The sequence below is a fragment of the Panthera tigris genome, chromosome B4 (genome assembly GCF_018350195.1).
Source record: "Panthera tigris isolate Pti1 chromosome B4, P.tigris_Pti1_mat1.1, whole genome shotgun sequence".
In the NCBI taxonomy this organism is placed as follows: Eukaryota; Metazoa; Chordata; class Mammalia; order Carnivora; family Felidae; genus Panthera; species Panthera tigris.
In genome coordinates this window covers 64,183,049-64,195,156 of record NC_056666.1, presented here as the reverse complement: position 1 = coordinate 64,195,156, position 12,108 = coordinate 64,183,049, and the positions used below count along the sequence as shown (strand labels likewise).

Sequence of the window (12,108 nt, the reverse complement as noted above, 5' to 3'; positions counted from 1 at the left end):
ATGAAGAGTAAATAATCATACAGATTTAAGCAATAATCACTTCCAGTAATACTAAATGAGAAAGAGTTAAATATTTAAGGCGTTTACCGGACCAAGAATATCCCATGAACATTAGGAATATTTATCACGGTATTATAACGCTGTTGGTGATGAGCTCTGCTAGTTCATCCTTGTCTTCCTTGCTCTAAAGGTAGGAGACCTTTACCTTTCATATCTCTGGATGTTTCATCAATAAGCTCCCGAAATCAACTCAGGATCTTCCCTGCCTGAAGCTGTTTCCTGACTCCACCCCACCCCTCCAAACCTATTCCCTACTAGTGCTCCCTATCCTGGAAAACAGCACCAGTCATGGCAAGTCAGAAACCTAGGAGTCATCGTCCTTGACATATACCTCTACTTCACCCCATACAGTCACCATATTACGAAGTCCTGATTTTATCTCCTAGATATTTTTTTTCGATTTGTCCATTTCTCTACATCTTCCTTCTAAGTCCAAGCTATTAACATCCTACTTCGGACTACTGCAATTTCACGACTGGTCCTTGTAGCATTCTTACCTGAGCGTTCTCTAGCCTCTGTTTTTACATCCATCCAAGCTATTTTCCAAACACCAGATGCTGTCTTAAATATGCTAATCTGATAGGTTTCCCCTCTATTTAAAATCCTTAGTTTTCCCTTTGCTCTTGATAAAGAACAGATTCTTACCGATGGCCCACAATATCCCATATAATTGGCCCCTTTTACTCTCTGTATCCCCAGTGACACTGGCTTCTTAAGAGCCCCTGAAGTGCTATATGCCTGTCCTCTCTCAACTCTGCTTCAGTGAGTTATCTCTTGCTCATCATTCAGATGTTGACTCAAATTTCACTTCCTCAAGGAAGACTCCTCCAACTTCCAGAATAAGGAACTGTTTCTTGTCACTATGCTACTGAAGTTCCCTTATTTTTCTTGATGTACTTATTAGTTTAAAAAAAATTTTTTTAATGTTTATTTATTTTTGACAGAGACAGACAGACAGAGCATGAGCGGGGTAGGGGCAGAGAGAGAGGGAGACACAGAATCTGAAGCAGGCTCCAGGCTCTGAGCTATCAGCACAGAGCCCGACGCAGGGCTCGAGGTCATGACCTGATCTCACAGACCGCGAGATCATAACCTGAGCCACAGTCGGACACTCAACCGACTGAGCCACCCAGGTGCCCCATTGATGTACTTATTAGTTTTTAATCATACACTTGTGTGATTATTTGGTGTTTGTAACACTCACTAGGCTGTAAGCTCTGTGAGGCATCATTCTTGTAGATTTTGCTCATAAGGCACACAATAAACTTAGAATGCCAATGAATGAATAAGTATAATGCAAATGCATTCCATTTCTTAGTGAATAGCATTTTTTTCCTAATTATTATAGGTTAATTGTCAAAAAACACTTCCCAGTTTAAAAAATTATTTTCTTGGGGCAACTGGGTGCCTCCGTCGGTTAACTGTCTGATGTCTGTTCAAGTCATGATCTCATGGTTCATAGGTTCAGGCCCCGCATTGGGCTCTGCGCTGACAGCTCAGAGCCTGGAGCCTGCTTCGGATTCTGTGTCTCCCTCTCTCTCTGTCCCTCCCCCACTCATGCTCTGTCTCTCAAAAATAAATAAACACGAAAAAAATATTTTCTTGGCCATAGCAACTTCTCACTAGAAATGTCTCCTGAGGCAAGGGAAACAAATGCAAAAATAAACTATTGGGACTTCATCAAAATAAAAACCTTCTGCACAGCGAAGGAAACAATCAACAAAATTAAAAGGTAACCTACTGAATGGGAGAAGATATTTGCAAATGACATATACCAGATAAAGAGTTAGTATCCAAAATACACAAAGAACTTACAAAGCTCAACATCCAAAAAATGAATAATCAGTTAAAAGATGGGAAGAAGACACGAATAGACACTTTTTCAAAGAAGACAGATAACCAACAGACACACGAAAAGATGCACAACTTCACTCATCATTAGGGAAATACAAATCAAAACTACAATGAGATATCATATCACACCTATCAGAATGGCTAAAATCAACAACACAAGAAACAACAGGTGTTGGTGAGGATGTGTGGAAAGGGGAACCCTCTTGGCTGTTGATGGGAATGCAAACTGGTGCAGCCACTCCGGAAAGCAGTATGGAGGGTTCCTCAAAAAGTTAAAAATAGAACTACCCTATAATCCAGCAATTGTACTACTAGGTATTTACTCAAAAAATACTAATTCAAAGGGATACATGCACCCCAGTGTTTATTGCAGTATTATCTACAACAGCCAAACTATGGAAACAGCCTAAGTATCCACTGACTGATGAATGGATGAAGAAGAGGTGATTATAAATATATATATCATAATGCATACATACACACATGCAATGGAATATTCCTCAGCCATAAAAAGAATGAAATCTTGCCATTTGCAACAATGCAGATGGAGCTACAGAATATTATACTAAGCAAAGTATATCAGAGAAAGACAAATACCATATGATTTCACTTATATATGGAATTTAAGAAACAAAATAAGCATAGGGGGAAAAAAGAGAGATGGAGAGGCAGACCAAGAAACAGATTCTTAACTATAGAGAACAAACTGATAGTTACTAGAGGAAAGGTGGGTAAGAGGATGGGTTAAATAGATGATGGGGATTAAAGACTGCACTTGTTATATGGAAGTGTTGAATCACAATTTTGTACACCTGAAACTGATATTACACTGTCTGTTAAACTGGAATTTAAATGAAAACATAAAACACACACACATACACACACTTAAAAAAAAGCATCTTCTTGCTTCAAAAAGCATATTTCCTCCCAATTATAGTGGACAAACTATTTAAAACTATATAAATAGTAGTAAAACTTTTAGTTTAGGTTCACAGCATATACAATTCATGATAGAAAAAAAACTATTCATTGTTGGGGCGCCTGGGTGGCTCAGTTGGTTGAGCGACCAACTCTTGATTTCAGCTCAGGTCGTATTCCCAGGGACGTAGGGATTGAGCGCCATGCTGGGCTCCATGCTGACTGTGGAGCCTGCTTGGGATTCTTTGTCTCTCTGCCTCTCTCCCCTGCTCATGTTCTCTTTCTAAAATGAAAATTTTTAAAAATTTAAAAAAACTCAATTCATTGTTTTCTCATAATTGCAATGAAATTACTCTAAGATTTAGAATTAAACATGCCTGCATCTACATATTCATATCAGCTACTCTCTTATTTATTTCCAACTCATATAATAGTATTTTGGTAATCCACATTCAAACACGTTTGTTTGAACACAAGGCAAGTGTGTCAGTCAATACCCAAAATCATTTCAAGCAAACTCAATGACAGATTAAAAAGTCTTACCCTGAGGGGAAAGTTTGCTATCAAATTGAACTTTGATCACAGAACTGTTTCACTGAGAAAACTTAGGAGGAAAGCAGAAGAATAAATCTGCAGTAAAAGACCAATCTAAATGAATGATCAATAAGAAGTCTTGCACTTCAGCATACTAATAATATGTTAAATCATGGCACCACAATGCCTGCCCTTCTGTTTACTTGTTGCTTTTTAGAAGAAAGTATGTAATCTTCAACTTGGTACACAAGGCCATCAAAAGCCTGCTGTTCTCTCTCTCCTGCTTCATTTCATGCTTTGTTCCTCCCTCACTCTTTCCATATGAAACAGCTCAAATTGCTGAAAACCTGTCACCAGCCCCCTCTGGCCTGAGTTATTGAGTTTTGCGTGCCCCTTTACATGTATAACCATAAACCTCTAATGGGCACAGAAGTCCACACATGTTCCTCTGGGAGGCTCACTTCCCTGCCCAGAGACAACTATATCATACTGAACCCTCTTTCTCGAATCTCCCTCATCCCTCTTCTCCCTCTTTTTTCAGCTGATGACTCTTCCTCACACTTCAATGACAAAATTTCCTACCACAAAAGCAAAAACACTCACATTTGCACCCATCATTTCCTTTTTCCTTTCTGTTATAATGGAGGGAAGTTTTCCTCTCCCATCAAAAGCCTGAGCTTCCATTTATGCTGTATGTTCCAACTCTTGTTTTCTCAGAGACATCAACTCCTTTGGTTATTATTTACCTATTTAACTATTTAATTATTATTTACCTATTTAACTATTTCTTATGCCCCAGTTCCTCTTACTCATTAGGCTCCAGCCCCATTACCTCTGGCATCCCAATAGCAGACCCAACTTTCTCCTATCTCAGTTCTTCTGACATACGGAGCCACTGAATGCCTTTCCCACCTCCCTTGCCATGGTTAGCTCTTTCTCACTTTTTAGGCACCAGCTTAAATATCTGTGCCTCAGAGAGGTTTTCATTTTTCTAAGTAAAATTGGTTCCAAGTCCTCCTCTGTTAACATCATTCTCCATTCTAACTTCTTGATTGCCTTCTTGGTGTCTTTGTAGTAATTTAAAATGCTTATTTGTCCATTTACTTGACTTTGGTTATTTTCTCCATTAGAATGTAAACTAGGTGAAACTGGCTATCATTTTGCTTACCATTTTTTCTCCATGATCCAGCACAGTGTTCTGCACATAGCTGTCATCAAAATAAGTTTATCAATTAAGTAATTTATTTAATTGAATGATTCTTTTTTTTTTTTTTTGCCTTTCCAAACTTGATGCTTTTACAACACTTATATAGTTACTAGCAGCCTTCATGACCATGAAGAAATCTCACTTACATGTCCACATGCTCGACAATGATGTCTTCTCCTTGTCAGTGCATTGAAAGACTCCTTGCATTTCATACACATCGTTACTTCATTATCTCGGATCCATCTTGGAGCTCTTTTCCCTAGCTCAGCAGTCTAAAAAAGAAAGAGATTCAATTTTAATAGAAAAAACTGTCATTTCCATCTATTTGTTTACTTACTTATTTATTAAAAAGCACTTCAACAACATTGCTTATATCATGCTCTGAAACTCAAGACCCAGGAAAAGAAATAAAAGGTACAAAGAAGTTTAAGCAGCACAAAAAGGCACTCGCTATTGTATTCATGTAAGGAAAAATGAGATTCTGTCTAGCCAGTTCTGCAACTGCAGAGAGAAAAGAACTTAAAGAATTTAATTCAACTTACAGAAACCTCTGAGTGCATGTCATTATCCTTTGCAATTGCATTTCTGAAGGTTTCATGCCTCTGATGGAAAGCATCAATGGTCTCCTGAAGAGCCTAAAATATAAATGAGATTCAAAGCACACATTAAAATATCACTTGCAAATTAATGAAAATGCCTTATCAAACAAATATCTATGATGTGAAAATGACCTTAAGAATTAACTGACCTTGTTCTTATGACATTGATGTATGTATACGCTATAATATGTACATGTTTGTGTACATACACAAAGGTTATCAAAAAACAAAAACAAAAACGAAAATAGAAATCCGGTTTACCTTGATCCATTCTTCTTTGTCTTGCTCAGAACTAAAACAAAACAGAATATAAGTGAATGCAGAAAACATTAATGAGTTATAACTTGTGAATAAGAATAAAACTATGCTTTGATGTTGTTTCAACTTTCTGGAAAATTCAGGGATGTCCAGGAAGAAGTTTCAACAAAAATTAAACAGAATCTTTGGCAAGTGAACAAACAAATTCTTAAACAAAATTATGGTACACATAATTTTTGAGTGGGAAAGTTAAGTTTAGCTTCCATTAATATACTGCCCTGATGTTATTTTTAATAACCATCATCTAGCTGAACATATTAGGTAATGTAGATGTAGTTATACCAGATATACAACTAGTCTTCCAATTCACCTTTAAGAAAACACACGAGATTTTCAAAGGCTACTAGTCACAGTTCATCTTAGAAAACATTACATGTATCCTCTAGAATCTGAAATATCTTTGTAAAGGTCTTCGGGAGCTATTTAATATTTCCTCTGATAAATAATTTTGCTAGAAAGTTTTAGGCAATACTGTACTTAACCTATTACAGATAAAGCAAAACAAAATTTTTAGATGCTTGTAGGAAGGAAGTTTCACAGATTAATGGACTCTAGTACTTAATAATTTTCTGTTGGGAAAAAAAAAATTTCCTTGACTATAATCGAATCTTCTTTTTTCCTATTGAGGCAAATTCTCTTTATTTCATCTCCCTTGCAGGTAGCTTACACAGCTGGCTGCTGTCACAGAATGTGTTAGAAAAGTCCTCATTAGTAGACTCTGGCCTGAGCTAGATCTTCAAGTTGGGGGATTTTGAAGAATGTCAAAAGAGTGGGGCTCCATTTGTTTGCATGTGTTTGCTAGGCTAGGGCTGAGTTTGAGTTCCAGCCTGAATGTCACATGCCTCGCTCCTACAGGTGTCACATATAAATGAGTCTAGCAGGAGCTTGGCTCTTGTGACATCATCCATCTTTCTAGCAAATTTATTCTTGAGCATCATGATGTGCCAAGAATGCAGCTGGAATCCGTGCTTGTCAAATGGAAGATTCTGCTTATTGTTCACCTGGGGATCCTTGGACCAAGACTCTTACTGGGGAAGGCTTCACTCTTGCTCCTCAAAAAAGATTGCTCCCTACTGCAGTGGCCTGTGTGGATAAAATTATTTCTACTGCCCTGTAATCATAGTTATTTCCTAGCTGCTCTCAGGCTTTTAAATGCAAAGAAACTTGATAAGTCTTTAATGCTTTTTGTTTTACTTTCTCAGTCATGGCAGATTTTTTACTCCTCTAACTTACTTATTACTATGTTTTTACATACATTTAGTAACATAAAACCATGAAATAAAAACTATGTAAGACAGAATACTTTATATTCTTTTAAATATGGAAGAGGAAGTAGAATGTAAGAGGTTTTTTTTTTTCCCTTCTTCTTTTTTTTTTTTTTTTTTTGGTCACTGTGGAAAAATCTTTATTTTAAGAAAAAAATTTAGTTAACAAAAAAGTTTAACAAGTTTCACTTAACAAAATACACCCAAAAGGAAATCACAGTACAAAGAAAGTTTCAAGTCAAGGCCTCACCAATTCCTATGGTATTAGTAATGTGTCTCAATTTTCAAAACTAACTTATTTTTAAAAGTTTAAACTTAACCTAAAAGATTTTAAATAAAAGTAAACTAGAATGAACAAACATGAGAAATGTTCCTCTTTAATTAGGGATCTAGCACCTTGAGTTTTCCAAAAAAGTATGTCTTCCCAATGTGTTCACAGTGATGTGGTATAAAAGATCCATTTAATGTACTCAAAACTAATTTAACTCAGATAACATCATTCTGAAGTACACCACCAAAGTGTTAATTGAGAAAAGCTGAAAATAGTTTTAGTTTACTCAAAGCACATGCTAGAAGAAAGCTTATATGACAAAACACTGAAGAGGTAATTTTTTAATCCAGATTTCACAAACTCATGGTGCAAAGTGGGTCCCACAGCTTCTGTAGGAGGTCAGTCTTAAGGCTGACTCATTCTGCAAGAAAAGCAGAATCCTTTTTCCCCCCAGTTGGTTTCAGAAGTGAATTATCTATAAATATGTCCAAACATACATCCAATTTTGGGCTCCGTGCAATCTCTGTAACACTCTGATGTTCTGAGACTTTCAATGTTTGTCTCTATTCTTGAAAGAATCATAGACTGGATGAAAAGTAATCACTTAATTTGGATCTTTGATTCACCATGTAATCATAGATATAAGTGCAGCAATGCGATTAGGGGAAGAGGAAATTTAAGGAAACATGACCGTGTTTTCAATACCAGTTGAAATGTATCCAGTACTGCATACTGGAACTCTACAAAGTGATTACTGCCTGTACTTAACAAAATTCCTCATGAATCAGCCCCATCCTCAAGAGAAAAGAGCCCACTTGCTAATGGAAGGCTGGAGTTCCCATTTAGACAATCCCTGAAACCTTGATAATCTCTCTTCTGCTGTTTAGACATGTCTCAGGTTTGCAGATTTGGAAGTGTGCTGGTATTTCAGAGCAGCAGCACTTCATTCTTCTGCAATGAAAACTTCTCTGAGGGTCAGAACTACTGATAAGTTCTCCCCGTTGCCAGAACCAGTCACTCAGTGAGTCAGGCTCTGAGTGAGGATTCAGGTCAGGAACCTCGAAGCACAGCAAAATACCTTCTTCCCTTGGGTTTGAATGGCTGGGGCCCAAATCCCACCATAAAGTCGGAAAACCATGGAACTCAAAGCCAAGTCCTCTATACTTTTAATTCATGCTTGAAATGCCACCTTCTAATCCTCAGAGCAGTCCCCTAGCAGTTCCCTAAGTAATGCCAGGTTCAGTAGAGATTTGCTGTGGGAAACCAAAGTACTGGCTGGCTATTTCTTCAAATTTTCCCAGCCTGCTGGATCTCCCCTAACTGTAAGATCACCAATTCCCTGATTCCCTGGGTAGATTCCTGCCAGAATGAATTATTCTCTTTTGAAAGTCTGAACTTCAAGCTTTTATGGTTACTAAGTCCAAGTATCCAGGATGAATTCATATGAGCTTCAGAACTACACTATAGGTACAACAGAACAAAAAGGAACAGAAGTGCTCTATGAGTCTCCAGATCCTGGGGTATCAGAACCATCAGAGTGAGGATTGGTACTTAACCCTCTGATCTGTGACCTTCTGAAGGTTCTCAATTTTCACCATGACACAGGTCTTTGTAGGATAAATGGATGACAGTCTTCTAAGGCAGATATTTCAAAATCCGACAGCATGCTGTTTCCCAGAGGTTCACACGTCAGGTAGCTATGATCCATTGTAGTGGTTCTCATTGTTTTTTCCCCTCTAAACATGGTTAGGTTAGAGAGATGGATGCTAGAACTCTAGCCTTCTTTCCAGTTCAATAAAGCATGCAAAAAAGAATCACCCCTTCCAGAAGTCCTGGTTTCTAGAGGCCACTAGAAAGGGGGCTCTAAATGGCCCCCTTCATGTATCCTCCACTGTGTCAGGAGAATCATTACCTTTTCTACCCTGCCTCTTCTGAATATTCTCTCCATCAAAGTCCAACAAGTCCCACAAATGCAGAGACACTGAAGGACTGACAGTTGATGCTTCAACATTTAGCATGGAATAATAAGCATCAATAAACACTGTGCACCCAAAAGAAGGGCGGAGGGAGGAAGTGTTAGGGGAGAACCTTTTCCTACAAGTCTCAAAACCCTGGCTTGAATGCAACAACTTCATTCTCTGAGCACCCTGTAAATCTGAAGAGGCAAAGTAACTTACTGAATTTTTACCGTCTCAAAACCACTATCCTAGACACTATGGAGGAATCAAAAGGGAAGACATCATTCTTGCCTTTTAAGAGCTTCTACTACTTCTCTTATGCCAACCAGATTCCCAGAGGTCTATAGTATTCACTTGGGAAAGATCCTCAGAATTATTCTGTCCTACAACTCCTTCCAATGCTTGTAGAAAGCTGTGTGAATGAATCTCTCACCTGGCTTGTAGCTCCAGTGTTCTCTCTTTTCCAGATACCTGGAAAGTGTGTGGATACTCTTCATTGTGGGTCTCTACAATTTTCATTCCATCGATGCCAACCCTGGTTCGAACTGTGAATTTAGAGCCCACCAAGCTGAATCTTGGTACACAATACAGCAACATGTTGTTGAACTGCAAGGAGACAGAACACACATCAACAAGTAAGAAAACAAAGAAGAAAGAGGAAAGTGACCAATACGAAAAGTAGCCCTAGGCAAAAATTCCAAGGAATTTCTAGGGAATATCATACTTTCTATGTGAGCAAAATTATTGAAATACTATATTGAGATTTTAGGCCTATATCAAAATTACCCTATTTTAAAATTTATAACATATTTCTCTTTATTGGTTCATAATAATTAATTATTAATGTTTTTATTTATTTTGAGAGAGGGGAAGGAGCAAAGGGAGAGAGGGAGAGAGGGAGAGAGGGAGAGAGGGAGAGAGGGAGAGAGGGAGAGAGGGAGAGAGAGAGAGAGAGAAAATCCCCAGCAGGCTTCACACTGTCAGTGCAGAGCCTGATGTGAGGCTTGATCTCACAAATTGCAAGATCATGACCTGAGCCAAAATCTAGAGTTGGACGCTTAACCAACTGAGCCACTGGGTGCCCTTCATAGTTTATTGATATTTAAGTAAATCAATCATCATTTGTACTATTAAGAAAATTAGTTCAATTAAATTCAGCAATAATTTATTAAGGACTTTCCACATACCAGGACCTGAAATTCTCAACCACATAAGTTGAAGCCCTTAGGCATCAAAATTTCTAATTGTTGTGTCTTACAAAGCAAGTCTACAATAGTTATTAGAGAAAAAGAGTAATTTTTAGCAATTATTTTTGTGTGTTTAATATTAGGTTAAAAAAAACCCAAATTATTACTTTAGAACATGTGGGGTTAGCACACTAAGCCCTACATAAAAATCGAAGTTACTGTTTTATATTGGCCCACATCTTAAGAATTTGTCATGTATGAATAGAGAAGTCATCTATTTTGGCAAAAAGTTTTTAAAGATCTGCTTTACCAGATCTGCTTTTAAAATGAAGGACCTTCTGGGTACCTGGGTGGCTTAGTCAGTTAAGCGTCCAACTTTGGCTCAGGTCATGATCTCATGGTTTGTGAGTTCGAGCCCCGCATTGGGCTCTCTACTGTCAGCTCAGAGCCCGCTTCAGATCCTCTGTCTCCCTCTCTCTCTGCTCCTCCCGACTCGTGCTTTCTCTAACTCAAAAATAAACATTTGAAAAAAATTTAAGTAACATGAAGGACTTTATTTTGAAAACTGAATCAAACTTTGTATAATACCTCATTTCTAGTCAACAATGAACTACCCCTGCTAATCAGGACCAAGCAGTAAGTTTGGGGAGGCATTTAATTCACTTTTGAGTATATTAAAACATACAGAAAGAGGAAAGACTAAATACTTAGGTTAATCTGTAGGCAGATTCCTAAAGAAGGTCCATACTTACCTTCTTTCTTCCTATTATTGTCTCTTACACTGTTTCTAGAGTCACATATATTTTTGGAAGACAAGGGCAACTGGGGACTATGCACTACATAACTTCTCCTGTCTCAGGATAATTATCTCTAAAAGTCACAGGTTGTTAAGAGGATTAAATGAAGAAAACTGTCCTGTTGAACCAGGTCCCATTTGGCTCCACCTAAGCCATCAAGACAAGAAATCCTGATGGGTTCTGAAAACATTTCAACCTGTTTATGTGACACTGTCCATTGTACTCATTCTGAAAGCAAATTTCTCATCGGTTGTTCCTTGTGCATTATTATGCAACATCCTGTAACCAGCATCATAAATTTCATTTCCTCAATGGAAATAAAAGGGCACTAAATACACTTTAACAGATGCATCTCAGCACCACATTTCACATTTACATTTCTAGAAGAGAACCCTAATGACCTATGCCCTATTATTAACAGTCCGCTGTGTTCTAAGTATGGCAATCACTAGCCTCATTGCAGTACACAGGACTTAGGGATTTGAAAACACTCTGAAAGGCTCTCATCACCATCCAGCTTGGTTAATGCAACAGCTTGCTGCTGTTTGTGTTAACATTTCTCTCTATCTTGTACGAAGGCCATCTCAGGAGTGGATTTGGTCCAGGCTGTAAACAGTGCAGCAGGAAGGGGAGAGCCGCCGACATGCACAGGGCTCAACTTTCAAGACAGCAACAACAGCCTCATTTTCTGCAAATTGAGTGACAAATGTAATGTCATGCCATAAAATTTCTGAGTTATCTGATGCTGTACCCAGTTCACTTTATAAAGTTCAGCAAAGTCTTCTTATTTTATAGAAACACCGTCCATGAATGTGGAAATTGTTGGCATTTGGTTTTTGCAGTTAACACTCATGCAAGATGACAGACTGTTTTATGAACGATGTTTCTCTTTCTGTTTTACACTTGCAAGATTATGTTTCCCTTCTTATATAGTCTTCCTAATTGGGGCTTTACGTTCTCAATGGTCAATAACTGTTTTATCACCCTTCTAGAACTCATGTCACAATCTAATGCTCATCAATAAATGCCTTTTTTCTTCTTTCTTACAGCTGAAAGTAAGAGCTCTTGACAGACATAAAATAGCGCTTACGAAGTAGCAGATGCCATATTATGTACAGGAATTAGGTAGTCACTCTTGTT

At 37.9% G+C, this 12,108-nt stretch overlaps 1 protein-coding gene across 3 annotated transcripts in view; it reads right to left on the bottom strand.

The window, feature by feature from the left end:
* FGD4 (FYVE, RhoGEF and PH domain containing 4) overlaps positions 1 to 12,108 on the bottom strand; it is a 129,038-nt gene that overhangs the window by 41,985 nt on the left and 74,945 nt on the right. For all 3 annotated transcript variants that reach the window (XM_042992084.1, XM_042992085.1, XM_007090721.3), the window contains exons 11-14: positions 9,418 to 9,590; positions 5,434 to 5,464; positions 5,116 to 5,208; positions 4,720 to 4,845 (exon numbers count right to left, since the gene is read on the bottom strand). In XM_042992084.1, the coding sequence (XP_042848018.1) occupies positions 4,720 to 4,845; positions 5,116 to 5,208; positions 5,434 to 5,464; positions 9,418 to 9,590 (423 nt within the window). The remainder of the gene's footprint in view (positions 1 to 4,719; positions 4,846 to 5,115; positions 5,209 to 5,433; positions 5,465 to 9,417; positions 9,591 to 12,108) is intronic.